Below are 21,411 nucleotides of genomic sequence, written 5' to 3' on the forward strand. Positions count from 1 at the left end.
AATTCAAGTGAAGGGGAGGTTGTGAAAGCCAAGATGGGAGGCAGCCAGGGAATGGCCAAACATATTAACCAGAGTTGCTATAGGGAATTTTTAAGAGAAAGAGAATCAGCAGCACCCTGAATTGTAGGAGGGAGGAATAAAAAAAAAACCCAAAACACAGCAGTCATAAGTCTGTGTGACAGGGAGGGTTAGGGTGTTTTCAATGCAATGAAGAAGCAAAGAGGTTTGAGTGGAAAGATAAAGAGTTCATTTTCACCATTTGTAGCTTGAGCTGCGAGCAGGACATTCAGGGGGATATGTCCAGATGATACCTAGTGTCTGATGTCTTCTAAGGACTGATGCTTCCAGTTGCATGATTCTCTATAGAGCGGTCTAACCTGATGCCTTCTAGTGTCTGAAACTTTCTAGGGCCTGAAACTCCTTATGGCTCCATAGTACCTGCTGCTTTCTAGTTCCATTCTGCTTCCACAAGAGGCAGATCTGAGTCAAAAAGCAGAAAGACCAGCAAGTAAGTCATCTGCAACTGGCACTGTTTTAGGGCCTAATCCTGTGAGGGTCTGAGCTCCTTTAATCTCACAGGATCAAGCCTATAGTGATTTAGTTGCATTTTATTGAGGAATAGGGGAGCAGTAGCTGAGCATTTCAACCAACTGAGCACCTGCACTTTGTACTGCAATAAAAAAAGTTTTCTAATAAACAGTCAACAATTCCCAACACCTGAATCAGTGTAAATTACAGAAAATAATCTTCCGTGACTATATTTTTAATAGGATGGGATGTTCAAGAATTACCTCAATAAATTTGCCAGGGGCTAGGTGCATTTTTATCACAAACATAATAGGGATCCAAATAACAGAGCAGGCCAGCATCAGCCACCCAAGGACCATCGACCAGCCTGGATAATGGTAAGCTCCATAGGTCATTGGTTCCCATTGGTAAAAACTGAAGCAAAGAATAAACTGAAAACAAAGAACATACATTTTAATAAGCAACACATACACACACAGTCTGATTTACATGCACACTTTCAGTAAACATGAGTATAATCAGAGATGCTCGCACACACTATATATATCTAGAGAGAGAGAGAGAAACTATGTGATAATCAATAATGCTTCTGGAAGTTTAGGGCCACATTCTGATCTCAGTTTCACCAGTGTAAAGCCAGCATAATTCCATTGAAATCAATGGATTTACTTTAGGTTTACACCGTCGGAATTAAGATTAGAATCTTGTCCCTAGGGTAATAAGCTTTATTACACAGTCTATTGGCAGTGTTTCCTAATATAATTATGTTAAGTTACTCCATTTCACTTACTGTATAAATAGCAATGCATCTGCTTACATTTGTGCATAATTCAGTAACTTTTGCGAACTGCCTATGTGCACAATAATTGCACACAGAAGATTTATAGCAATATAGCTATGTGAAGACACATAAAAATGGTCAGTTTTATTTTTGGAGACATGAAGTAATTTAAACTCTAATCTTAAGACATTCAAATACATCAAATATTAGTATTACAGAAGACCACAGTATGAAGAGATACTGTTTTGTTTTCTGTGCTCTTTTCCTATTGCATAATGATTGTATCATGTCTGATCACTATAAAATCATTTACTACTATAAATTTATCTCTAGACGTTATATTTTCCCATTCTTGTAGTTCAGTCGAAACATATGGGCTTGAGCTGGCCTCATGGTTTGCTTCCAGTGTGTGGTAAGAGACCATGGAGAGACCAAGATTCAGTTTTTGGTCCTAGTCCTTGACTGCTGTCAGTTCTTAAGTCTTGGTTTAGCTCAACAGTAAACCAGAAATGGTATAGTCACAGGTTCTCTCATTCCAGTGCCAATGCTTACCAGATGTAAAGAAAATACAACACTATGGCCAAATTCAAAATTCAGATCCCAGGCTACACAAGCACATGGATCCCCTATTTTGACTCTAGCAAATTGAAAACATTGCTTTACTGATTTTAAAATTCAGAGTCTTTGTGTAATTTTTTCATCAAATGCAGATCTAAAATTATAGTAAAGAATAAAAGGGAATTAGTAATAATACCATCCACATTTTTGATATGGAGTTATAAAACTAAAAAATATAATTTTCTTATATATTCCTATTAAAAAATGAACACCATACAAGATAATCTTGACAGCAGCAGAAAAATTATATGGCTTTTGCTCCCAAAAATATCAACTTAGGTTTCATTGGAGATATCAGAACCAAACTACTAGCATATAGTGCCACTTACTGGCACTGTGAAGCATTGCTTTTAATAACTAAGTAGATAACGTTTTGCTCCAGTGTTAGAAAGAAAAAGAAACAAAGTCTACTCTCAGTTTATGGTGCTCTGTATGGTGTTTGTGCAATTCAGAAACTGTTCACTAGAACTGAATTTGTTTGGCACAATGACATAGTTTCAAGTAGAACAGAGCATTTGTTATTGGTCCTGCTAAGTGCCAAGAGACTAGGTAAGAAATAGTTATGCCCCCACTATCACTCCTGGAGAATGATGTGTGTACTCCCACTACCACCACAGTAGAATTGGATCACACACTGAGGCCCCAATTGAGTAATTCACTTAACTAAGTGCTTAACTTTAAGCACATGCTTAAGTCCATCCCTATTCAGCATTGCATTGGGTGGGTGATTATGGAGGTATTTTAAAAATTGAAATAAATAAAGCACTTAAGTATGTGCTTAGCTTTTACACATTTAATATCTATTTATATATAACCATAGAACTGGAAGGGACCTCGAGAGGTCATCTAGTCTAGCCCCCTGCACTCAAGGCAGGACTAAGTATTATCTAGACCAGGGGTCGGCACTGTTGGGCACGCAGCTTGCCAGGGTAAGCACCCTGGCGGGCCAGGCCAGTTTTATTTACCTGCTGATGTGGCAGGTTCGGCCAATCGCGGCCCCCCACTGGCCGCGGTTCGCCGTCCCGGGCCAATGGGGGCGGCAAGAAGCGGCGCAGGCGAGCGATGTGCTGGCCACGGCTTCTCGCCGCCCCCATTGGCCCAGGACGGCGAACCGCGGCCAGTGGGGACCGCGATCGGTCGAACCTGCAGCGTCAGCAGGTAAATAAAACTGGCCCGGCCCGCCAGGGTGCTTACCCTGGTGAGCCACGTGCCGAACGTTGCCAACCCCTGATCTAGACCATCCCTGACAGGTGTTTGTCCAACCCACTCTTAAAAATCCCCAATGATAGAGATTCCACAACATCCCTAGGCAATTTATTCTAATGCTTAACCACTCTGACAGTTAGGAAGTTTTTCCTCATGTCCAACCTAAACCGCCCTTGCTGCAATTTAAGCCCATTGCTTCTTGTCCTATCCTCAGAGGTTAAGAACAACAATTTTTCTCCCTCCTCCTTATAACAACCTTTTATGTACTTGTAAACTGTTATCATGTCCCCCCTCAGTCTTCTCTTCTCCAGACTAAACAAACCCAATTTTTTCAATCTTCACTCATAGATCATGTTTTCTAGAACTTTAATAATTTTTGTTGCTCTTCTCTGGACTTTCTCCAATTTGTCCATATCTTTCCTGAAATGTGGCTCCCAGAACTGGACACAATACTCCAGTTGAGGCCTAATCAGCATGGAGTAGAGCGGAAGAATTACTTCTCGTGTCTTGCTTACAATACTCCCGCTCATACATCCCAGAATGATGTTTGCGTTTTTTGCAACAGTGTTACACTGTTGACTCATATTTAGCTTGTGATCCACTATGACCCCCAGATCCTTTTCCGCAGTACTTCTTCCTAGGCAGTCATTTCCCATTTTGTATGTGTGCAACTAACTGTTCCTTCCTAAATGGAGTACTTTGCATTTGTCCTTATTGAATTTCATCCTATTTACTTCAGACCATTTCTCCAGTTTGTCCAGATCATTTTAAATTTTAATCCTATCCCCCAAAGCACTTGCAACCCCTCCCAGCTTGGTATCATCCGCAAACTATATAAGTGTACTCTCTATGCCATTATCTAAATCATTGATGAAGATATTGAACAGAACCGGACCCAGAATCGATCCCTGCGGGACCCCACTCGTTATATCCTTCCAGCATGACTGTGAACCCCTGATAACTACTCTCTGGGAACGATTTTCCAACCAGTTATGCACTTATAGTAGCTCCATCTAGGTTGTATTTCCCTCGTTTGTTTACGAGAAGGTCATGCAAGACAGTGTCAAAAGCCTTACTACAGTTTATTTCCATGGGTATTATGCATGTGCTTAAGTGCTTTGCTGAATCTGGACTTACAGGATCAGCTCGAGTTCTAACACACCTAAAATTCCTCTAGAAGTCAATGGGTGAGAACACTGTAGAATCATATATATAAATATACATGAATATAGCTAAATATAGGTATGCGTGCACACACACACACATATATATATATATATATATATATACATACACACATACATACACACACGTATACATATGTATACACATATACACACACATATGTATACATGTGTACATGTGCACACATGATTGATAGGTATATATTTTTGAGCTATAATTATTGTCTTTGGGAAAGAGCAGGTTTTATAAACAAACAAACAAAATCTGATTGAACAGGAGACATTCAGAAAATTCTTTGCCTTACAGTTAAAATAGTCGGGGTCACAAACGCCCAACAGACTCTCCAGAATTTACTTGGCTGGAATCCAATCATCATCTCTATATCTTCACAAAATCTTTGCAAGCCTGTAAATAACAAATTCAAATACAGTTAGGGGTGAGAGACTGGCTGCAGTCTGCAAAACTATTGTGATCTCCCTTGTGTCTAATTATGGTAACAAACTCTCTGACCTGTCAATTCAAAATTTCAATAGATGTTCTAACCATACAGTATGATGGGAGAATATTGTGTAGAACACAATTCTAATAAGTTATTTACTCCCTAAAAATTACAGCAAATTGAAATTGTACATACAGATTAAGTATACCGTATGTTTCAAAAATCATTTTTAATGTAATGACTCACAAAATCCCTTTTGTTGGCCAGCTGCAACTCTATGATGTTGTCTGAAATGTCTATATTTATTTGTCCTTCCCCGCCGCCCCCCCCCCCCCCCCCCACACACACACACTTGAGGATAACCTTTGTTAATTGACTCATCCACCACCTGACAACTGTAAAAAATAATAAACTTAATTTACTTCATGATCTCAAACACTCTGCATACGGGGGGGCTGATTCAGATCTCATGTTGTGCTTGTGAGGCAGACCGGCCTGTATATAAGAAGTGAAAGCCAAAACTGTGACTTTTTTTGGAGGCAAAGATTTTTGCCCTGACCAAGTTCAAGTGTGACCTTTCATCCAAATATTGTGTGTTAAAAAGGCTATTCAAAGTTGAGCCACTGAATACCAAAATATAAGAACAACAAGGAGTCCAGATTAAATCTGTTAGTCTTTAAGGTGCCACCGGACTCCTTGTTGTTTTTGTGGATACAGACTAACATGGCTACCCCCGATACTTGACAAAATATAAGAGAGAAATTTATAAGCATCTGTCTGAAAACAGGAACTGTTCCTCTATGTGCATGACTGAGTGAATAGATGATTGATGCTTTCCTTTGATTTCAATTTCAACTTTTTGCTAGTTTTGCATTTTTTAATTATATTTGAGTTGGGACTTTTGTAAGATGGTTGAGGTGATGTCAGTGGATTGCCCCTTTACCTCAAATGTCTTGAAGTATCATCACAGACCCATTAATTGTCTGATGAATATGATTTAGTATTAACCCACTACATTTTAATTTGATTTGTTTAGACTGGAAATCTTCGTGGTTCAGGTGTTTCTTCTGCAGAAGTCAGAGTTCAGAACTAAGAAGTGCCAGGATAGATAATAGAGATAATTCTGTGATGCCCCTAGCAGTCCACAGAACTGGCCATATAGTCCTCCCATAACTGGCACTCAAACAAAGATTCTATTAATTTTTGGAGGCAAACTGACTATATATTGATCATTTATTTCAATAAGCAACGTGGGTTCCAGAACCTTTGAGGGCCAGAGATGGATACCAGCCAGTCAAGGTAAAGGTTGACCAAATCTTCATAAATCTATACTCACACACTGGTGTTAATATATTGTCTTTGATGTAATTAGTATTGATTTACACTGTGGAAAGCGAGATCAGAATCAGACTGACTACATTAAAACCATAAGGCATATCCTCAGCTAGTGTAAACTGTCATCACTCCATTGATCTGAAGTAAATGACGATCTGCATCGTAAGGCAGCCAGTTCTCCTCATTTGTTACACCAGTTCTCTATATGCAGTAAAGTGCTTTCTGTCTAATTTGTATTGAGCAAGATCCTCTACTGTGGTAAATTGGCATAATTCCCATTTCCCGTCTTCTGCTCAGGGGTGCTAACCCAATTTACACCAGCTGAGGATCTGGCACTCATTGACTTGTCACTACCATTCGGCACACCTGTTTACCACTAAGTAGATTGCCGGTGCTCAGTAACAGATGTTTTCTAATGGAAACCCACATCTCATTAGAACATTGCCACATCTGTTAATTATTCATCCAAAAGGAACAAAAAAAACCACCCCACCGCAAAACAGAATTAAATGTGCCATTTTTTGTCCTTCTTTGAGAGTGACAGGAAGTGAGAAATTTTGAGCCCAAGGCTGAATTTTCTGCTATGATGTGTATTTGTGTATGATGTGTATTATGTGCCTCTCCCATTTAAATTATATAAGCTTAACATTCCTCCTTACTTGTACTTCTACAGCAGTTAATACAATTTGCATGATGTGGAGAGGGGGATGGAGTCTAAAATGGTAGAGGGAAAAAAAAGGAGTAAGATTACAAGAAAAAGCAACATCGCTGGCTGTTCACTCCTGTTGACCTTATATAACCAGCCATGTGGATGTGTTGAATGCATGGGTAGATGATGCCCATGCTTTAATGACCTGATCCAATTTCCTTTGAAGTCAATGGAAGATGTTTCTATTGACATCAACTGGAGTTGACTCAAGGTGTCCTGCTCTTAGAAACTTGTGCAAAGGGATAATCCAGGCCTTAACATTTCCACAGCACATGAGATGTAGTAGTTTGGTGTACAGTAACTTCTGATTCCCGCTGCAAAAAAGGTACCAGTCCAGATAGTGCTAAGAAGTTCCTCACAAAGCAATGCAGGTGATCATAATTACTGCTTGGATCAGACAGAAGGAGCAGAAATATGAGCAGAGTAAGGTGGCTTGGGGAAGTAATACCAGATGAGACCAGGGCTTGTGTCATGCCATTATGCTCCAGAATGCCTTTCCAATCCTTTTTTTTTAGGGGGGAGGGAGGAGGAGAGCCAGAACATCTGGTACCCCTGGTATTCTCTCTTATGAATGATCGTAATGTAGGTGCCTTTGGCACTTCTTCTTATGGGACATGAGCATTAGATATGAAAAGAGATAAAACCCCATTCATGGTAACATATAAGGGGGAGGAATGAAGTAGAAGAGAAAAAATGGTATTGAAGAAAAGTTATATTTAGAGATGAACACAAATTTACAAAGGATGAAAGTATAGAAAGTTTGTCTGATTTCCCTTGGACTATGAAAGCAAGAAAAAAAATGAGCTTTCTCCTTTCCATAGTTCCTGATGGTTAATGCCCCCCTCTCACATGACCACTTCTGTTCTTTATTTCATTTCTACGGTTATTAAGAGCAATTTTAGTTCACCATTTCAGTGTGACTTTTCCAGTGCTTCTCTTACAGAACTGCAAAACCACAAAGTAGGTAAATAATCTTACTTTCATAGTAGCCACAGGGACTATTCACTTGCTCATATATCTTGCTGAACAGGCGCCTTAAACAGGGCTGGCTCCAGACATCAGCTTAACAAGCAGGTGCTTGGGGCGGCCAAGAGAGAGGGGCAGCACCTGCGGCAATTCGGGGGCGGCAGGTCCCTCACTCCCTCTAGGAGCAAAGGACCTGCCGCTGAACTGCCGCCGCCGATCGCGGCTTTTTTTTTTTGCTTGGGGTGGCAGAAATGCTGGAGCTGGCCCTGGCCTTAAGTGGGAGTTGTACTCATGTAACAGTGTATTTGGCCCTCATTGTTTTATATTAATATCTAGTTGCAAGTCTAGTAGAGCTGAATGAACAATTTGCAGCAAGCAATTCAGATATTCATTTTAGCCCCTTTCTCTTGTCAAAACTGCCTGTGACCTCAACACATGTGTTTGAAGCCCTTCGATAAAACTTACTTCAGCCTCTTGATCGCTCAGAAACCCACTGCTGCAAATATTGCTTCAAGCATTCGATACCAGCAATTCAGAAGTCAAGCACAGTACAGTGGACACACAAGCCACATAGTATGTTTCTCTTCCTTGATCAGATGATCATATATATTAGTATCAAGTGTCCCATGAGAAAAGGAAGGATATTCTAAGGAACTGGGCAGTGGACTGGGACTCAGGAGACAAGGGTTCAGTTCCCAGCTCAACCACACACTTCTTGTGTGATGTTGGGCAAGTCACAACCTACTCCATGTCTCAGTTCCCCATCCCTAAAATGTGGCGATTTCCCTACACCCAGGAGTGTTGTAAGGAAAAAATCCATTAATGAGTATGAGATGCTCAGATACTAGGATGAGGAGGGCCATGTAAATATCTAGATGCAGATAGAAATGTCCACAATTACAAATCAAAATTTACTTCCTACAAATATCCCGAGGGAGTTGTGTTGATGAACATTTCCGAGATTAAACATCTTTGCCATGCTCTTGCCAAGAAACAAAGACAAAGAGCATCAAAAGAATTCATTTAAAACTTCAAGCACATAGTTTTCTGCAGTATTTCACCCAGCTCTGGCAGCTTTGTGTGTTCCAAAATACACTGATGGGGATTATGCAGATGATTCAATTAACGAGTGAAGCCCTAAACTGCTCCTTACCAATCATGCATCCATAATCTAAACAAGTGGAGAATAAATGTCTGTGCAGGGCATGTGGAATGCAAGGCTTTGATTGGATTATGTAGCACAAGTACTAATGAAAAACAAGTGATTGCAAGGAAATAACCAAGCATGGCTTTCTTTTTTTTAATTTAAAAAACTTGATGAGTTCAGCAAGCAGAATGTGTAACAAGAGCTGAAGACAGACTTATTTCATCATCAAAAGCTCCTGCCTGGTGCAATGCCAGCTTGCTTGGTATGAAGAGTACAAGTACGTGGAGAAAGGTGTCACTGGAGTGTAAAACAAGCAATTGTCTGAGTTCAAAAATGCATCATGCCAATTTAAAGTGCTGTTAGAATAAATACACAAATGAAGATGTAGTTCCCACCTCTGCCAGTGCAAATTGTAGACACTGCATCCTACTCCTGTGAGGAGTCCTTATAAAACCAGTATCACTGAAGTCAAGGAGACTAGTTGAGGGAGTAAATGTGTAGAAATATAGATATGAGTGAACTATGATTTTAAATTGAGTTGGGATATTAGCATGAGCAATAAGCCCAAAACATATGACCAAAAAAAAGTAAGATCACGAGAAAGAAGAACTGTTGTGTTAAACTTGTAGAGACCCTTCAAAATACCAATGTGACCTCATTTAAGCTTTGAGCTAAAGTAATAGAAATAGAACACGGTTAATTGGGTACCAGTTGCAGTAAACAATTGGCTATATAAAAAACTCCTTCAATCTGGCCTTAGCTAAGGTCCAATAACTGGCAATGACATAGTTTGGTTAAAAAGGTATAAAAAAGTAAACTTTTTTGAAGGGCTCCTTGCGAATACCTGCCTGACCATGTTGGAACTGACCAATATGGGGCTAAACACATCTGGGGTAGCCCATTTGTAAGTATTTTGATCAAATGCTTATAAATGTTTTGTTACTATTTGGTAGTAGTAAATTGCTTAATATTTAGGCTTTTTAAGACATGTTTAGAGCAATAGTATAAATATTATTCTGCCTTTGGATTTAATAAAGGAATGTATGGTTAAATTAGTGTTGTGGTAATACCCTGCATAAATAAGAACACCAAGAAAATCTAAGATATAAAAGGCCCTTTATTTTTAGTGCTAACGAAAGCCAGGGTGTCTCTTAGCTTTGACACTTGACTAATTTCAGAAGCTATATTGGATATATATTGCCATATTGTACGTCAGTGTCATTTATTATTATTAACAATAATAATTACTACAGTATCAATACTGTACTAAGAGGAGGGTCAGGAGAAGTAGATTTGACCTAATAGATCTTTTTCATTTCTAATTATTCTAAACTAAGATCCTATATAAAACCTAGTTCTCCTTTGCATAAGTGCTTATCTATGCTATAAGTATGTTAGTAGAAACGCTTCAAAATCATGAGCAAAATGACCATTCTAAATGCTTTTGGCTTAGCAGTTTGGAGTCCAGGTGCCAGAGTTAGCCAGTGCTCATTGGTACCTGTAGCAGGGTATGCCTCTTTACCTGTCTTGTTCCCTGCAGAAACTGCACCAACTCCAGCAGGTGTGTACTCAGTGACCTTTTATTTCAACTTTCCTTCATCAGTACTACTACAGTCCTTGTGGAACAGTCTGTTTACAGTAGCTACAGTGCTTTTGGCCCTCTCCTCAGGACCTGAGGGGAATAGAGGTTTCCCTTCCATGCGGCCTATGTGTGACTAGGCTCAACTATCTCTGTCCCCGCACCCCCGGCACTTCCTTCCTGTGCCTCTTTATCAGACTTGGGCTGAATATTTATCCCACTCAGCCCACCAGCCCGATTAAATAATCACACCAATCAGCTTCCTCTAGGGAACTAATTAGCATCTAAGTCATCACAGCGCAGGCTCATCTGTTCACTTCCTGAACTCTGTCACACACCTTCCCCCTCTTGCCTCCCAGACAGATTTTGCTTCCCCTGCACCCTCCTTTCTTTAAGGGAGGTGCTGGAGTCCTTCTGCTCATGCTTGCCCCCAGGGTCGCTGTCCATCTTCCACCCACAGAAGTCACACTTGCTGTTGGGGATCGCCCCCCCCATAACTGTTTCTGCACCACTGGCAGCCTGTTTCCTCACTCTCTTTTCCCTCTTTTTTTTGGTTTGGGGCAGGGCCTGTTGCTGTGCCTTCTTTTTCTCCTCCACTAGGAACTCTGATTCCACCAGCCCCAGGAACTGTTCCTGGGATTCCTCCTCCCTCTGTTCTGGCAATGAGGTTCCCTGGAACTATTTCATCTGCAAGCTAAAGGTACTATTTTCCACTATCCCTTGTTCGAGGCTGTCTTTTTCCTCCCTTCATTTCTCCAGGGAAGTCCTGTTTTCCTCCTGTCTTCTGTCCAGGGTTCTTTGATTTTTCTATGTCCAGTCCCTTTGCTCCATTCCTTGTTAGTTTTGTTTCCTGCTGTGAGGGCCTCTGGACACTCATTTTCCTCTTATAAGGGACGGGGCTCCAGTTTGTCCCTATAGTGACTGGATGAGGCAGCCCCTCTACCACCCAACCCTCTTCAACTTCCCCTTAGCCTCTAGGGGGATTTCTGCCATTGGGCTGTGGATATATTCTAGTTTCAGGATCCCACTTGGCAGCATCCAATCCCACCAAATCCCTCCAGATGAGTGTGAATCCTGAGACAGTGTCCACCAGCACCCCCAATACCTCCTCCCCACTTTTACAGGGATTGCAGGTGTTTTCTTTTTCTGCCCGTCTCCAATAGTTTTAGACCACCCACAAAATCTTGAGCGCCCACATTCCATAACCGGGCAGCCCCATTTCATATGTCCCAGCCACCCACACTGGTAGCAAACCACTCCCCAGCTACCCTCATCTCCTCCTTTTCCGTTTCAATCGTCCTGGGTATGGCCAAATTGCCCCCCTTCTTTCTGAGTTCAGAAATTCCTGAAATGTCTGGAATTCTTTCCTGGGAATGTCTGCATCCACAAGCTCTTCTGAAAGCTTAACCGCTTCCTCCAGGGTCGTCAGCTGGTACCTCCGGACCCGAATGCATGCGTGTCAGAGAGGCTCTGGAGAAATTGTTCCAATATCATCATGCCTTATTTCTCCTGAACTTCAGCCCTTAGCTGATATGTTGCCCAGTCTGATAATTTTTGCATGATTGTCTTGGGTTACACACTACCAGTCCATCTAGTGGCTCAAAATTTCAGAGGTATTTTTCAACCAAAAGGTCAAACCTGTCCAGGTTGGCTGCTTTTATCCTATCATAGACTAAGGCCTGTTCCTTGCTCAGGGCCATACAGGCTGCCTTCCCTGGACAAATAGGGTACCACACAGAGGGCCCACGATCCCTTATCCCGTCGAGCTCCAATTGCTACCCTCTCAAAAGTTAGTAAAAACACATCAAGGTATTCTGTTGGGCCCATCTTACACAGGCTTACCCCACGGCCAACTGCTGTTCCCTGCCACTGGACTCACCAGACCCTATATCAGTTCTGCTGCCCCTGCGCCTGTTACTTTATGAACTCTTGAAGGCTATTCTGCTGCTCAACCTGCCATGCAAGAAGGGACTGTCATTCCACCTGTAGGGTTTCTGGAACAAATGCATAGCTTTCTGCATCTGTTTTTGTTGCTCCACCAACCACTGTAAGGTCTGCTCCATTACCAGAATGCTAACTCTTGGTACCAGCTTTCCCCATCTGGTCCTCTGTCACCACCAATGGGGACATCATGAACCCAGACAAGCCCCCCATGTGTAACACGAAGTGCATCTCCTCCTGTCTTCTTCCCTGCAAAAACTGCACCAACTCCATTAGGTGTGTACTCAGTGACCTTTTATTTCAACTTCCCTCCTCTAGTACTACTACAGTCCCAATGCAACAGTCTATCTACAACATCTACAGTGATTTGGCCCTCTCAGGACCTGAGGTTTCTGTGTGACTGAACTCAGTTAGCTCTGTTCCACTTTTTCTTCCCACTTCCTTCCTTTGACTCTATCTCAGACTTGGACTGATGGGCTAATTGAATCTTTAATCCACCCAACCCATCAGCCTGATTATTTAATCACCCCAATCCGCTTCCTTTGGAGGAATTAATTAGCATCTAAGGTGTTCAGCGCGCCATCTCACCTGTTCATTCCTTGCACTCTGTCACAGTACCCCACATCTGTTGGCCCATCACTTTCTGCAGACATCCACATGGCCTTGATCCTGCAACCAACTCCACGTGGGCAGATTTGCTTGTGTAGAGGCCACTTAGAGGTCCATAAGAGCACACAGAGGCCCCATTGTGGAGCCAGATGACAGAAAGTGAAGAAAATGCGGAGCACCTGATGCAAGCCCATCGTTTTTTTAATTAGCCTAATGAGTGCTGTGGATACTGCTCTCAGCAAAGTATTGAGATGTTTAAAACTTTAGGAGCTTAAAGTTGGGCATCCCAAAATTGTAACACCCCAAAATTAAAGGCCTCTATTGAAAATGTGGGCCTAAGTGACTTGCCCATGGTCACAGTGGAGCCTTAGAAATACACAAGCCTTTTCCTCCCACACACTATTGCTAACACTGGCACAACAACCATGAGAGCACTAGTGTCGACACAGTGTCAGCATCCCAAGGATGCTTTTACCACAGTGCCTGCTATGATCAAGTGTACACAATATGGTGCTAAGAACACCAACAGCCACCTGCAGCCCAGGCTGCACTAGCGCTCCCTCTGTTGCCACAACTCTCAGAGCCAGCGCAAGGCATAAGCAGACTAAGCAATTGCTTAGGGCCCCGAGCAGCTTCAGGGAGCCCCTTATTTGATTGTTTTTAGTATGTTTGGTGTGCAGGGGGCCCCCCCAAAATATTCCTGCTTAAGGCCCCCAATGGCTAGCACTACCTGTGACCACTGCTGTAGCTATACTAACATTAGTAATGGTGAAAAACTGTTCAGAAAAAACAGCCAGACACAGCCAGGAAGTCTGTAGTAGAGCCAGCAATAAAACCCTGGTACTGACCCTCAGTTCTGTGCTTTTCCCACACAACCCTCCGATAGCCCATGAGGCTGCTGCTTTACTAGAATTTGTGCTTTTTTCTGTTAGATTCCTTTTATGTGTTTCCATAAAAATAAAATCCACCACAAAGTGGCAATACAAATCTTATAAACAGGCCTCACTGTTGAGCTTCTCAAGAGAAATCACGTGGGAACTCAATTCATCTTCAAATAAGTCAAACAGGGGAATGCAATGAAAGAGTCCTGTCATTTTAATGCTTTCTTTTGGCACAGAGCAATATGCAATCACTCCACTTCGTAAACAACATCTGGCACTGTGTTTTGCGCTGTTTTAGCACCTATTGCCAACAGCTCAGCCAAAAAAAAAAAAGTGTTCAGCTATTCCCCCACATTCCACTATTTTAACTACCATGCTGTTGGAGAAGGGCAAAGGTAAAAGCTGCTCATCTCTTCTGCCTCAAATTATAAACATCTCTTTATAATGCTCACCCTGTTTGACTCTGGGTTATTTAGCACTCAACTCTTCCCTTGGACTTAGATGGATGCATCAGTGGTTTCCATTGACTTCAACAGGAGCTGACTTCAATGGGAACTGCTCATGAGCAGCCAAGGACTAAAACTTAACTCTGAAAAATATTTGACCCCTTTCAAAATTAGGAGATAATTAACAGTGGTGAAGAGAGAGGAACTGATGTGTTGTAACATGTCTGGAAAAAGAGTGCAGGGTGCTCTCTATCAATATGAAATGTGGAAATGTATAATAGTTTGCACATGTAATGCATTGCTATTTTATCTGAGGATCTGCATGTGCTTTACAAATGTTAGTTGAGTCTCACCGCATCCCAAAGGGGCAGAGACGTATTATCGTTGCCTTTCCACATGTAAACTGAGGCAAGCTAGTCTAGGAGCCAGGAGCAGAAACCAGGCATCCCGCCACCACTGCTGTCACCCCTCTCTCCTCCCCCATGATCTGTCCTTTAGATTTCACTTCAGGAAATCTTGCCAAGCTTCAGATCTGAGTCCCTTTTGGATAGTTATTTGGATGCCAAGCTGGTAACCATTACCAATATTATCTGGTATTTTTGTTCTACCCAAGTGTGTTGATTATTATAAATTCTGAATCATCTCTAATTAAAATACATAACTGTTGTGGACATGGAAGCAAAGATCATTTTGATCAAACAAAATCCAACAGCCTGAAGCTCTCCTTCAACATTTCACATTGTGTAGCTGGGTAACATTTCCTGTTCATTGGGCTAACTTCTGCCCTAACTTATCCCTACGCAAACCCACTCCACCCGAGTCTGTGAACTCAGAGAATTCAGCTCTACTCATTTTAATGAGGTAACGAGATTTATATACTCAGAGTCAGAGGCACAGACTGATAGCAAAGGCTAACTTTAATCCCTGCCATGCCCATCCCTCAACGACACTACCACCATTTAAACTAGCATGCTGTTGTAGAAGATAATAGGTAAAACTGGCTCAATAGCCCCAGTTATACCACTTTTGCCCCAATCTCTCCTTCTTTTCACATCCTTCACATAACTTTCACCCCTCAGCAACAAGTGGACATTCTACAGTAACCACAAGGTCAATGTGCTTTGAAATGAGATCAGCTTTGAGCCATTCATTTACAGATGGACCCAAGTGTCTATGCACATCACATTTCAGGAGCAGGGCCTAAAAATGAAACATTGTGTGTGCCCAAGGGTTTCTCTTCACTAGAAAATTAGAGGATTACTTACTACCAACTGATATAACATTAGATACAATTCATCCCTGTCTGCACTGACTGCAGAACTGTGCTTCTCATCATGACCCCTCAATATCATGTTCTAACACAACTGCATTTTCTAATGAAGACACGTCACCAAGTGTCTCCAGGAGAATATTAAGATTGAAGGCAGGGATTGTCTTTTGCAAAGGGAGAGCTTCACATTTCCTTGTACCATTGTTGGACAGTGCCTCTTTCCAAGAATGGGTCTCTTGAAAGCATCACTCCTAAACAGTTTTTAGGGCCAGAAACCTCAGCTGGTATAAACTGATGTAGTTCTCTTGATGTTAATGAAGCTACACTGACTTACACCAGCTGAGGATCTTACCCATTGCTTAATTTATTGCATATTTTAAACAACTTCTTAGTATTCATCCAATACGATTGGATAAATGTATAATAATAATAATCATAATTAACCACTTGCTGAAATGACCAGCACACTGTTTGTGCTATGGAAATAGTAATCACCTGAATATATAAGTTTAGAGAATTGCTCTGGTAAGGAAGCATCACTGAATCATTCATTTAAAATAATGTTTCTGAACCTCTTTTCTCTTGTTTTCTAATATTGCATTGCACTGCTGAGGAGATTCAAAGCTAAACTTCCATGCGCTGCCACTTCCTTTATTTCTTATTTCGTCATGTACCGTAAACATCCCTTTCGCCATATCCATCTCTAAATGCTATCCAACAACAATACTGATGTCTTACCATATATATATGAAATCCCAACAAGCTCAAAGATGGCAATGATGACAAGAGAGTAAGAAGCTGCGTAAGTGTCCACAAGCTGTAACATGTACAGTCCACCCTAAAGTTAAAAAAAGGCAATTACCTATGGCACACATATGCTATATATTGTATCTGTCTACTATGTACTATTCCCACCCTCTGCATAGCATAAAGTGTGGACCAATGGAATAAAGAGCTTTTCACCTCTAATTTGCTGGTTTGAATCCATCCCAAGGTCAGTAATGCCAGAAGTAGTTAGCAGCTTTTCAGTGGCTTATGTGAAATGCGTGGGTGGGTGTGTTCTCAGTTCACCTCCCAGTTGATAAGGATCCATATTGCAAAATATCACCACAACTGGCACCCTCTTTCTTGGCAATCTCAACAGACAGGGCAAGGAATGTAACACACACACACACACACACACGAAGCCCAGCCAGGGCTGAGGCATACTGGGGTGGCAGGGTGAGGAAGCTTCCACAACTGGTGTCCATTCTGCATCTGTCCTATGTCTATTGCTGCCTTACAGCACCTTTCATCAGCAGCAAGATTATTTTTAAGGTAAAATTTTTATTTAAATATATTTACACACACACACACAATATAGCTATGGCCTGAGGTACTGCAGCAGCCCAGCATGTACTGGTTGTATGCTGAATACACTACAGGACAATTTAGATTTCTTTCCAAAATTTGATTGGAACTATTTTTGTATCCCTCCACCTGTAAGGAAAGGTGCTTTAAGCTATGTCTACACTGCCAGTATAGCTATGTCATTCAGGGGTATAAAGGTGTGTTAGGCCTGTCTAACATAGCTGTGCCAGCACAAGTCCCTAGAGTAGACTCAGCTATACCAGCAAAACCATGCTTTTACCAATAAAGCTTGGTTCATTTGTGGGGGTGGGTTTTACTATACCAGTACAAAACTGTGCTTTGTAGATGTAGCTGTGTCCACATTAGGAGCACTTTGCTGGCATAGTATACTAGTATTCCTATACTGGTAAAGTGCTCCCAGTGTAGACATGGCCTTAGTACCCATGAGTCCCAGTTTATAGGGCATAGAAGGAGACAATCTCTGAAAAGAATCTTAAAACAAAATTAACAGTTCTTAAAATCCAGTATCTCTGGCTATTCCAGAGTCAGGAGGCATGGGCTCCATTGGGAAACTGGGACATAACCATTATCTCATGTGAGAGAGGAATTGAAGGACAAGTCACAGTGGTGCTCAAAGACAATATTTTACCTGAGTGATCATAGGAAATCCCATGATGAAAAAGGAAATGCAGCAAACAAGAGTGAACAGTGGTTTGTGGGTACGCAAGTACTTGGGAAACTCATCTGAAACGGAGGTCACAATCGTCTCAATAGTGGCAAACTGGGATCACAGAAAAACAAAACATTAATAATAATCTAGCCTTTATACAAAATATGCTATGATGGAGAAATAGACTACACAATAAATTCACTGTGTACAGGATTGTGCTCAGCACCTATCATTTTAAACATTAACTATGAAAATTCAAAGCTTCCCTATGAATTAAGTATTATTGTCCTCAGTTCATTTCTCTCTTCTCAAAGAGGTTTAGTAACAGACCACATAGCAAGTAGTATGTAACATGATCCTAAAGACAGAAGTGGTGGAGCAAGAAGAAAGTTGAAAAAAGCAGTTTACCATAGTGTCCAATCCAAGAGTTAGAAGCATCAAAAAGAATATTATAGCCCAGAACGGAGAGAGAGGAAGCCTGGTTAAGGCTTCAGGATAAACCACAAAGGCAATGCCAGGACCTAGAAATGACAAAAAAGGAAATGATTGTGGTATCTTGAGCGACAACGATTATTTTTAGGAAGGAAAATATCAGGGAGCTAGAAAGAGCTAAGTTTCAGGAAACAATACAATGCTATTTTGTTCTAGTTTACAATTAAGGCCCAGACTGCTTCCCTTAGTCCACGGTGTGAAGTCTTACCTATTGCAATGTAAGTGTAGCAGAATTTGGCCCTGGGTGGCTACTATTCTATTGCTTTCGTGTCCTATTCTTGAATAACGGATTTCAGCATACGTTATATATAATATACAGTACATAATTTTCAAGTTGCAGGATGTTTAACCTGGATATTACAGCATTTCAGACAAATTTAGTTTCAAATCAGACAAAATCAGACCAGGGAAGTTCAGTTGTAACTTTCTTTCATAATCTGGAATTAATTTCCCATCATCAACAATCTCCAGACAGGGGGAGAGTGCATATACCATGGGCCAGATTCTAAGAGAGATTGTCTTATGGTCTATACTACTTCTCACATTTGCCTGGGCTTCTGCAGATGCAGCTGGAAACAAGGAGTGGAAACAGGGAGGAAAACCAACACCATGTGACTAGCCACTTCTTTGAGGACCATATGAACACTCTGCTGATAACAGTTCGGAAACTGCTGCACTAGAAGCCATGCTGTTGGCAGGGAGATGGACTACCTGGTCTTTTCCATCTCTAACACCTATGATTACATGTCCCTTATGCTGTCAGTTCTTTCTCCAAGCTTGCAGCCATATTCCATACTTCAGTTTGGCAAATGTTTCATCTGTTCCAGTATAATTTTAGCAGCACACCTTGAAATTATTTCTGGAGGCTGCAGTATCATTTGTTTGAATCAGGATAGCGCTTAAAATAAAAAGATTGATTAATGGAAGCATTAATCCTAAAAACACTGGTATTTCCCATTATATATGGGGAAGACTAAGTAAAAGAATAAGAAAGAGAGGGAGCATGGAATCATCACATGAGAATGGGTGAGATAGCATGTAAAAGAGAATGTGAGTGCTCAGAAGACTGAACACAAGAGAATGAATACATGAGAGATACAAGATGGAAATATACAACAACAGACACACACACAAATTCTTTGGTTACCAATCTGAGAAAAGCCATCTTGTTAAGTGTTCATGCTTCAGTTAACCAGTCGTCTTTGTGCAATCCATTTCAGCATAAGTCAGAACCTTTACCCCTTAAGGGATTCAGCTGTTACACAAATGCTCTGTCTTTACATAGATAAATGGTTAAGAGAAAAGGTGCCAGTGGATAATGTGCAAATTATTTCAGCTCAAAAATGACAGCTGTAGGAAACATTTTGAGCAGCATACAGTATTTCATTTTTTCAAGACACTTTGTGGATCAGGTCTTTTCTTTCCCGGACAAATGTATGGAAGACAAAAACCAATATATTTTCCTTAGTGAGCCAAAATCTCATGCCTTTGGTTTATATTGGGCCATCTTGCATTTTTGAGATACTTCAGTGCCACTAAGGAGCTCTATTTGAGTTCACATCAGATAAGTTTCGCTGTCGCTATGCTGTGGATGCTGGTTTTATTTGCTCTGTAGTATAATGAACCATCTAAGCTGCTCAAAAACAGTATCAGCAATTGTTTAGATGCTCAACTCTGTAGCTGAGAGGTACACAATTGGAAATTTAATTTTATACATTTCATGGGTTACAAGAAAAGAATCTGTCCTAGTATGTTTGAAGGGATCATTCTTCACCAAAGTGTTTTCTTTTTTCACCTTCAAGGGCCATACAGAATAAAGCATGCATCTATGTTTCCTAGTAAAGCTGATGGAAATGATGTTGCCTGTTTTTGGATACTTGGGATGGAGCTACATTCCCATGCATGTGTTTGCAACAGCTTCTCTTAGAGATACTTGTCATCCGTAACCTTCAAACCCAGCAAGTACAAAACGGGTTATTTTAACATGCTCTGTTGCTTGGTTGATTTGGAGTTCACTGCTTTTTCAAACTCAGAGGAGCACCCCCTGAGATTATCACTCATATGCGCATAACCCATGACAAATCCTGTTTCCAATGTTTCTTTACCGGGGTGGGGGAGGGAAGTTGCTTTCAAGCTATCATTATACAAGGATTGTCTGAAGTAGATGCACAGTACAGCAAGCATGTAAGATTGCATATGATAAAACTGCTATTACCGTCCTGTCACAGGAAGACAGGCAAAATGACTTATAGTTTAAACAAATTTTACACAGTTTCCACTTGGTTGGCCAGGAGAAGACCATCATTGGCTCATCCAGTAGAGCATCTGTCTATGAAATACAAGGGTCCAAGTTTGGATCCCAGATTTGGTACTAATGCAGGATGAACATACAGCAAGTCCAGCCATGAGATGGGACTGCACTAAAGGTTGTCTGACAAACATAACAGAGGAGACATTGAAGGCTGAATTAATTTAAGTTGACTTCCCAAATAGCACGTCACCTATTTCTTGCTAGGGAGAAGAGGTAGAGTTGACCTGCTAATGTGCTGTAAAATTCTCCCCTCACTCACTTGAGTTGTTGCTTCTGTAGTGTAGTAAGCAATCCATTCCATGATTGGTTATTCCAGGCTAGAACATAAACAGATTCTACATGGTAGAACTCTGTCTCACACAAGCTAGTTTTTCAAGATGCAAGCTAACAAACCCAGGAGCTACCATGTGTATGCAAGCCCAGCATCCTAAAAATAAAGAATTACCTATTGGTTTACTATATCCTAACTGCACCTTTAATGTCTCAGGAGAAACTTTAGAGTCCAGCTGATTATGCTTCCAATACTACATACTACCACTTCTAGTCTATGGAACAGCAATGTACAGAATGAACCAATGAGAGTGTCTCTTTCTTTCATCACCTTGTTCCTTCCATTACAATTTTTTTTTAGTTGTAGCAGCATTGATAATATAAAAATATCACTGCTCTGGGGAAACATATGCTTCAGTGAAAGACTGGTGAATGGAACAGGAAATGCTTCTATCCACGTCACTGGCAATATTCCCCGTCAGTATGATAGGATTGTTGAATGTTACAGCTTATGCTACCTATGCTCCATTTGAATCCTGCAGCTCTACCAAATGACCCAGGGCACTGAATGGAAATTCATGCTCATTAACACGTACTCCGGAAAGAGCGCTCAGTAACTGCAAACATTACCAGACTTCTTGATCTCTGTGTTTCATTATCAACTCACTAATGCAGCCT

The 21,411-nt window shown here is 41.1% G+C and overlaps 1 protein-coding gene across 2 annotated transcripts in view; it reads right to left on the reverse strand.

Annotated features, from left to right (window-relative positions):
* Positions 1 to 21,411, reverse strand: part of SLC6A5 (solute carrier family 6 member 5) — a 54,337-nt gene that overhangs the window by 3,875 nt on the left and 29,051 nt on the right. For both annotated transcript variants that reach the window (XM_024109135.3, XM_065592574.1), the window contains 5 exons: positions 18,069 to 18,181; positions 17,640 to 17,771; positions 16,379 to 16,478; positions 4,623 to 4,723; positions 792 to 959 (listed from right to left, as the gene is read on the reverse strand). In XM_024109135.3, coding sequence (XP_023964903.2) covers positions 792 to 959; positions 4,623 to 4,723; positions 16,379 to 16,478; positions 17,640 to 17,771; positions 18,069 to 18,181 — 614 coding nt within the window. The remainder of the gene's footprint in view (positions 1 to 791; positions 960 to 4,622; positions 4,724 to 16,378; positions 16,479 to 17,639; positions 17,772 to 18,068; positions 18,182 to 21,411) is intronic.

The sequence above is a fragment of the Chrysemys picta genome, chromosome 4 (assembly GCF_011386835.1).
Source record: "Chrysemys picta bellii isolate R12L10 chromosome 4, ASM1138683v2, whole genome shotgun sequence".
Taxonomy (NCBI): Eukaryota; Metazoa; Chordata; order Testudines; family Emydidae; genus Chrysemys; species Chrysemys picta.